General features: G+C 36.9%; 1 protein-coding gene across 2 annotated transcripts; it reads left to right on the forward strand.

Moving 5' to 3' along the window:
• Window positions 1–1,139: 1,139 nt before the first annotated feature.
• On the forward strand, window positions 1,140–4,100 carry LOC128028735 (uncharacterized protein C11orf87 homolog). Of its 2 annotated transcripts, none has more exons than XM_052616064.1 (2): window positions 1,140–1,356; window positions 1,822–4,100. In XM_052616064.1, the coding sequence occupies exon 2, from the start codon at window positions 1,935–1,937 to the stop codon at window positions 2,355–2,357; it is 423 nt and encodes a 140-aa protein (XP_052472024.1). In that variant the 5' UTR covers window positions 1,140–1,356; window positions 1,822–1,934; the 3' UTR covers window positions 2,358–4,100. The 2 variants fall into 2 exon arrangements, with proteins under 2 accessions (XP_052472024.1, XP_052472023.1); XM_052616063.1 differs by having other exon boundaries at window positions 1,141–1,360.
• Window positions 4,101–9,237: the final 5,137 nt, after the last annotated feature.

Below are 9,237 nucleotides of genomic sequence, written 5' to 3' on the forward strand. Positions count from 1 at the left end.
TCGTATTACCCCTGCACACTGTAATTTTATTTGATAGTATTGTGCCCTTTTTCAAAACCCATCCTAAAAGTCAATGTCCTGCAAGTGACAAAGACCTTCTGTCTTTGCTGTTAGTGTCATCTGGATAACCACTAAGGTCTACATTTTGAGGATAAACTTCAAAATAAGTAAACTGGCTTCCTAGCCGCAAAATTGGTATTGAAATAGATTTGGACAACAAAACATGTTGAACTGGAATTGGAAAAGTATGCACAATATGGAAAAATATTGACATCAACATTTTGAAAGTAAAGTGAAAGTGTAATTTTATAATTTAAAAGTGCATATAAAATATTGAGCTATAAACAATCGTCACCAATCAATTTACTAATAAGAGATGTCATGGTAGGTTGCAATCAGACAGCCTATTATTCAAAAATAGACACACACAAAAAAGAATTTGTGAAACCTTATTCATATGTGTGTGTGGCATCACTGATTATCATTTCACAGCATGCTTAAGAGCATAAAATACTGAAAACAAATGTAGCTATCATTAAAAAATGCATTCCATTCCGTAGATTTGAATTCAAATGAGAATTCTACATTCTGTTTGCAGCAAATGAATCGGAATTTATAAGGCATTCTGAAGTCAGTTATGAACGGCGCACGTGCAGCCCAGCTGGAAATGGAAGTCTAGTTCAATCACGCGCTGCTTGTGCTGTTGTGTGCTTCATCACGTGGTTACGGGAATAATGATGGCGTTCTCATTTGCGCACAAAAACGCTTGGAAGTCTGTTTAGCTAACAAAACAGGAACGGCACTCAGGTTAAATTCGTGACAATAAACTGACAGCAATCATTCACTATTAAAAACAGTCAACACTATGTGTTTAATGAAGTGTTAGTACAACAATCTAAGAGCCTAGACGCCAGCCTGTCCCATTCACCTGAGCAACCTTACGCTTTCAGTATCATTGCTATCAGTTTTAGACTATTAGATATACAATGCAAATACTTCATGCAAAGTTTTGTTTAAAAAAATGATTCCATCGTTAGATGGTTAATTCTTTATTTCTAATGCTAAATAAAGTTTGTCGCATCTAATTCCCCAAATGCGTAAAGTTATCATAACTGCGGGTGCAGTTCTCTGGTAGCATGGAGGGGACGGGTGTTGACAAACCCCATACATTCGACTCACAAAGCATGCATAGTCCTCTAAACACACAGTGTGCTGAAAGAGGTTGCTGGAGCGTGGTTTGTCAGAGGAGGTACGTCATTGCGAGCAGCGGCGATTGGCTGGATCCCGCTCCTTTTTCTCCAGAATTTGCGACACGAGCGGTCTTCGCCTCCGGAGCAGCGACATCCCACAGTAGAGGCAGGTAAACTAGCGCTCTTATCTAGATCTTCGCATGCTCTTTTGATTGACGAGGCTAGCTGTTTCTTTCTGTCGTTTATGTGCTGCTTCACTGGTTTCTTAAGACAGCTGCTGCTGCTGCTCTGAGGGAATGCGCAGTTCAGGAATGAATGCTGAAGCTTGAGAGATGAATGCTTTTTGTAAATGGAAAAGGCTTGGGGCGAAAGGAGCACGGGCTGAGGGAATATAACGCGACATTGTTTTGCGCACATAAGTTCGCGACCAGCGCGCGCGCCCTTCAGAGATGCGCGAGATAGATCAGTTTTGTTCTTAAACGGATCGTGTGTGTATGCGTCAGAGGTGTGGATTTGAAAGTGGTTTAAAGGACGGGTTCTACGTCAGACTGTAACGTGACTAGAAATGCAATTGATCTCTCTGCGCACATGCTCCTCTCTAACGCTGGATTGCTCTTTGGATCTATTTTAGGTGGACTTATTTCCCTCAAGAGAAATGAATGCAATATAGCGCGTGGACATTTCTGTTCGCTTTCGTCTCCTCAATTCTTCCCTGCAATACAGACACTGCCCGACCCGGACTAAATGAGTTCCCGGACCTCGGAGAGACTGGCGCTTTCTATTCCCCACTGTGCCTTGAACGGAACCGCTCGGAGCAGCAATGGCACGTGCTTGGACCCGGTGGACCAGCTGTTCCAGGCGTCCTCCTCCACCGCCGTGCTCTTCGTGCTCATCGCCATGATCATCGGGATAATATTCGTGTCCGTCACGACCTTCCACTTTCACAAAAGCAAGATGAAAAAGCGCAAGATCCAGAAAGCCCAGGAGGAATACGAGCGCGACAACTGCAGTCCCAAAGCGGCCAAAGGCAAGCCGGTGGTCCGGCAGTGCATCATGGTGAGACCCCCCGCGGGAGCGCGCACGGCAGATCCTGGCGTGACAGAGGACATGAGACACTCGGGACAGACCAGGGATGAGGACTTGTTGGAATCGGTCGCTGTGTCTTGATAACGCAGTGGCAGCCTTTGGAGGACGCTGTAAATAACCTCTGTATTCTTATGATATCACCTACGGAATATACCTATTCTTCGTATAAGACTTGATGAGTTTTCATAGAGGATCCCGGAGGAGGCTTTCTTTACTGGTTTTTGAGGAGGACTGAGGAATGCTGACGGAATTTAAATCATAATTGTTATTCAATCATAAAGAGATCGAAAGAGATGAAAATGTAATAAATGAATCTATCAGGATTTTGTTGATGGGAATCAAATCAGAATTTCATAAAGATGAAATTTATTGGGGGGGGGGGGGGGGGGGGGATCTAATAATAAATTGAAAATGATCTTATTGAATATTAATGGATTTTATATTAAAATTAGGAGTCAATGCCAATGAGATCAAACAGAAACCCTTGATGAATTAAATAAACACGTGCATTCATTGGCATTAATCAGTTCATCCAGTAGGACTTCAGTGAATACTTATCATCTTATTGATGGCATCAAATGAAAATGTTCTAAAAAATAAAATAAAAAGTAAACAATTCCAGGGTGGAGGGGGAATCAGTTCATTAATCTAAAAGTATATTACTGAATATTAATGGGATTTCTATCATAACTCAATCCAATTGTGACTAAACAGGAGTCCTCTCTGAATCAAATAAGATATAGAATTATATAAGATATATAGAATTACAATTCTGGGGGAAAAAAGTCACTGATCATTCAACCCAATAATGGATTTCTATTATAATTTGGAGCAAAAACAAACAACTAAGAATCAAATTCAGTAGGATTTTACTGAATCATAATTTGGAACCAATCCAAACAAAGGGATCAAATGTGAACCGTCTAAGAATCAAAGAACATCCTTCCGGATGAACTGAGGTGCCCGTTCTTTCTCTCAAGCCTCTCTTAGCGAATGTTTTTCAGAATTTCAGTAAATCCAGTTGGATTGTGTTTTATACCATTAGGATTGTCTATAAATTATGATAGATGTGCCATTAGCGTTTGGAGGACAAATTATGGACATGCTGCCAGTACTTGAAAGTTTATTACTCCGTGGTGAAGGAATAATGAGGTTCTCTTGTATAAAGTCTGTACAGACGCTGTCCAGTGCTGAAATAAGGACAGAGATGGCGGTCTTCTTCATGTAGAACTTCAACACTATTCCCAACAATTTCCTTTGTTTTGGGGTTCAGAAACTCTTAGGTGTTAATCTTTCAGGCAACATTGTTGTTGTTTTTTCCGACAAATATTGGGATTTTCCTTTATCTCAGTTGCTTTTTTAAGATAGAAGTGCAATTGGTGCCATTCTGGCTTGGCATGAATAGGTTTAGTGTTTTAACCCCTTTATCCCCGAGACTGTTAATGTGCAACTGCAGCTGCTAGTGGTAGTATAGCCTATACTTGTTTTGTTCATGACACTGTATAATCATAGGAAAACTTATGTAACTTAGGCGTTTCAGTTTTGTGTTACAGCTCTGTATTAATGCTCTCTTTTTGCATTTTTGCTCTAGATTAATATAACACTAATGTCGAGTATTATATTTTCATCATTATATGCTAGTGTAACAATTAGAAATAAGAGTACATTTTAAAAGTCATTTCATATATTTCCTTGACGTTGTGTTGAACCGGAAATGAAAGTTATAGACCAAAATCACATATTATAACAGATCGCAGTTTGAACTTTTGTTTTTATTTTGTTCCGTGCATTTGATTTTGAATTACTAATAAAGTATTGTGCAAATTGGTGTGTGGTTATTAGGATTCAGATGCACTCTGGATTGAAAACATCACCTCTGTGGTTAGGCCCTGCTGAAAACCAGCCTAAAGTGGTTTCTGCTCGTAGCTTAGATTAGACAACTAAGCAGGTTTCATGCTGATCCGCTTTTCCCAAAAGCAACATAAGCATGCAGATAGAAACATTTGTATGAATTATCTTAGAAATATGTGTCCAAAAAGCATCATAACTTATGAAATATTTGGAAATCACTGTAGCTCTATGAGTTTTCTCTGTGAATTTACATTTATTCATATCTGTTTATTTTAAAACAATATTTAAATGTAATGCAGATATTAAATGAATGCATTAAATTAATAAAATAAGATTGGTGTAGATGCTGTCTGGTACAAACAAATGACCTTGCCTATAGGACTTTATAAATGAAATTCGGTGTAGGTGAATTTAAGATTAAAATGTTCTAATGGCTTTGGACGCTGATGAAAAACTGGTCATATATCATCAAAACATTCGCCTTCATCGCCTTCATTCAATCTTCATCCTCTTAACAACCCCTTCATCTTCTTCTTCTCAGTCATTGGACTGCTGTCTCCACTGACCCAGGATGCTCTTTCCTCCATCCATCCACCCATCCGTCCATCTCTCCATCCATCCCTCATCCCTCCATCCATCCACCCATCCATTCCTCCATCCATCCCTCCCTCCATCCATCCACAGGGTCATCCATTCAGAATAGTAAAACAAACCATCACTCATAGTCTATCTTGACGGAATTCACTTTTCTAGTTAAAATGACAGTTCTGTGAATTTCTTTTGTTTTCAACCGTTGTAAATTCAGGAAATGAATTGGAATGTAAAAGTCACTCTCAGTTCAGTCCTGAATGGTGGACAATGAAACCCAATGCTGCTGTTGGCATGTTCCTGACGGAGGTGTAGGATGTGAAACACAGGAGTAACGCGCGTGCAGCTGTCAGCCGTCTAAACCGTACTTCAGAGCCGAATCCAATCACCCTTCACAAATCAAATAATCCATCTACTGTGTGTTAAAAGGCTAATTGCTTGACTGCGGCACTATCTACTTTGTGTGGGACATGAACAATACTGACAGAGGAGCACCGCTGGCTAGAGAACATAATCTCCTCTCCTCTCGTCTCGTCACTGCTCACTGTTCTGCTTTCTTCTTGAACTGAATGTTGTGGTTAGATTGTGTGATACCTCTTACAAAAGAGAAAAGAACAAACAGAAGATGTGGGAGATCTTTGCGCCTCCCCTGCAGCCAATCAGAGAGCGTTTGAATAAATACACCTGTGTGTTCCTCACTGAGCCAAACTAGTGCCCACTACACAGCCCACTCTCCTCTCTATGTGTCAGTGTGTGTGGGCTGCGCTCCGTACACGTAACGGCTCTCTCAGCCCACGGCACATTACTGAGTCAATTTATTATTCGCTATGATTAAGAAGATCATGGCTGGATGACTGTAATAAATCTGAAAGTTTATAAAATGTTTTCTTTTTGCTGAATCCATATGTCTTCTGTATGAAAGCTACATCATCCCACATAGTGGAAGTGTTTGGTGATTTATCACGGTGATCTTCAAACCCCACGTCATAACACAACGTTATTACAGACGCACATCTATATCAAAATGTCAAGGTCGGTAAAGGTTTTTCCTGAATTAATCTATCACCACATTTGGCTTGGATGGAGTATAGGAGCATTGAGAATAGAAGGAATGCTCATATAACCACAGCTCTCAGCATTAAAGGGGTCATATGACGTTGCTAAAAGGATTTGGTGTATTTGGTGTAATGCAATTTGTTTAAAAGTCGTGGCCCAGTGGTTAGAGAGTTTGACTCTGAACCCTGGGGTTGTGGGTTCGAATCTTGGGTAGGTTAAATGTAGAGCTTGAATTTTGAGTATGTGTCACCATACTTGGCTGAATGTCACTTTCACTTTTTTTTTTTTTTATGCAGTTACAGGTTATAAAAACACATATTTTTTTACATAGCCCTACTGTACATTATTATTGCTCCTCTTTTTCCCTGCCTTTCTGAAATGTGCCGTTTTTCACAAAGCTCCTTGTTCTGAAAAGCGAGGTGTGCCCTGATTGGCCAGATATCCAGTGCATTATGACTGGCTGAATTCCTCAAGCGTGTGATGGAAATGTTACACCACTTACCATACTGTGATGCCGTCTCCCGCACTGAAAAAAGCAATAAGTAAATTTACTTAATTTTTATTTGGCAAGTTTTTGCACAAGCATTTTTCAAGTTAATTTAATACATTTGGAAATTAAGTAAATCTTCTTAACCAAGTTAAGTAAAAAAAAAAAAAACTAATAAGTACATGTAACTTGACATGGGTAAATTTAAATGAAAGCATGAAGCAGACACTTTTATCCAAAGCGTCTTACAGTGCATTCAGGCTAACAATTTACACCTATCATGTGTTACCAGGGAATCGAACCCCCAACCTTACGCTTGCTAATGCAATGTTCTACCACTGAGCTACAGGAACACTTCAAGATTTTGTGAAAAATAAGTGAAAATTTCACTTACTTACTTTTTTATTTTGGAAAAGTTTTTACACTAATAAAAACAAGACATTCTAGAAATTTCTAAATGTAAAATAATTTTTTTCAAAACAGTTTTAACAAATGAGGGTAAATAAGTCTCTCACTTCAGTCTCTTTAAACCAGTTTACAGCAAAGACAGCACGAAGGACTGGATGCACATGATAAATATTCTGCAATTAAGAAAACAGACAAAAGAAATTGCACTGTAAAACCCGATAAGTAAACTTTACTCAAACCGTTTGAGTAAATAGATTGCCTTGATTTAAACCATGTAAGTTTTAAAACAGCATCACCAGCTCCACTTATTAATAACCAGACTGACTTTATTTCAGACTTTATTTTAAAAAAATTACATTTAGAAATTTCTAGAATCTCTGTTTCAGGTTTTTTATTAGTATAAAAACTTTTCCAAAATATTTAAAAGAACAACTGATTTTACTTAATTATATCAGATTTGTAAGATTTGTATTTTTCACCAGATCTTGAAGTGTTACTGTAGCTCAGTGGTAGAACATTGCATTAGCAAGCGTAAGGTTGGGGGTTCGATTCCCTGGGAACACATGATAGGTGAAAATTGTTAGCCTGAATCCACTGTAAGTTGCTTTGGATAAAAGTGGCTGCTAAATGCATTAATTTAATATTATTTACAACAATAAAAGTTACGCCTTCTTTCTTTGCGTGAACATTTGGGCAGTTTTATGCAAATCTTCCCATATAGGGACGTAGACATGGGGGCATGTTAAAACGCATTTTTGGGGTGCATGGACGAGGGTTCATAAAGAAGATCTGTAAAGTTGCAAAGACTAAAATCTCAAATCAAAAGAGATATTCTTGTTCCAAGTTAAGACTTTGCCATGCCCCCCTAAAAGAGAGACAGGGCATAGAGGACCTACATTAATGTACAGTATTTGAAAAATAAGTGTTTTTTGAACATAAAAGCATGTCAACATATTATGTTACACCAAATACACAAAATAATGATCTTTAAAAAAGCATCATATGACCCCTTTAACTTTTATAAAGAATATCTCTTTGGATTTGAACTTTACAGATCTTCTTCATGCACCAAGAGCTTGTATGACCCCTTTAAGGCCTGTTTGTTTGTTGTTTTTTGTTGTTGGCCTGACGATACAGCAGTTTGGCACATATAACTGACTAACTTAAAAAAAATAATAATAATATAATAATAATAATAATAATAATAATAATAATAATAATATATATATATATATATATATATATATATATATATATATATATATCAATGAACTAACAAACTAACAAAACTTACAACTTTTTAAGATCTATTGACAGTATACACATATATATATATATATATATATATATATATATATATATATATATATATATATATATATAATAAATTCATACCTCAAACATGAATCATGAACTACTACAACTAAATAATACACAAATATGCATTTGCATGCCCAGACATAAAACACAAGCAGATGGTCATGACCATAGCTTAAAGATACTTAATAACAAAAGTTAATAAAAGTGATATTTTATACTAAAAGTAATAAACATTATTCAACATTCAAAAACAAGGAAACAAAATGTAAACTTGCACGGAAACTTAATCTAAACTTGATATATCTACATTTACCTGCTGTATATCTATCTGTCCATTATGTCCAAATGAAAGTCTGCTGATGAAATATTAACATACAGCATTTCAGCTGTGTGAAAATAAATGATATCATTCTGTATCTGAAACCAGCTGCTTCGCTACTTAGAAAATGGTTTCACAGAAAGAGTTTCTCGTGAAAATACTTCCAATTAAACTGATTTCAGACTGATTTCCAGAGCACAATAATGTCATGTCTAATAACCCAGAACAAATTCAAGTGAGCTTTAGAGATAAGCAAGTAAATATTTTATAACATCAATCTTACAGTAGAAATGGACTTATGAGTAAAAACAAAAACAAAAAAACAATTGGCAAACATTTACAAATTAGCTTACTTCTCTCAGATGCATTCTTATTCTTTTCACCAATAGAAAACAGCACACACAGGGTATTATTTTATTAAGTGCAGCAAAGGAGCTTAGATTTAAACTGCCTTCAAAACCAGCTACTGTTGATGAACATATCCTGTGTTACACACAGAGCTGGGTCCATCACTTCCACACTGTATTCAGTTACTGTTTACCGTGATTGCTGTGATTGCAAATTTACTGTCACTTCATCAATTTAATTTGTTATTACTGAATTAATGTATTAATTTAATAAATAAATGAATAAATAAATAAAATGTTTTTTTGGGGCTAAATGCCATAAATTGCGATTTAACTCTTTAATTAATTGATTAGAACAGTTCTACTTTATCTTCATCTAACTTGCACCAATCATTGCACATGGAAATGAAGCTGAGAAAATTTCCAGTCTGACGAAAGACACAAAATAATGCCAAGAGTTTATCAAAATATTGGAAATTCTTGATAAGCAGAGACACCATGACCACAGGATGTTCAAAAAATATTAAAATTAATGATCCCTGAAGCGATGATATAAGCACAGCTAGCATGATATGATGAAACCAT

Source organism: Carassius gibelio, chromosome A15 (assembly GCF_023724105.1).
Source record: "Carassius gibelio isolate Cgi1373 ecotype wild population from Czech Republic chromosome A15, carGib1.2-hapl.c, whole genome shotgun sequence".
NCBI lineage: Eukaryota > Metazoa > Chordata > Actinopteri > Cypriniformes > Cyprinidae > Carassius > Carassius gibelio.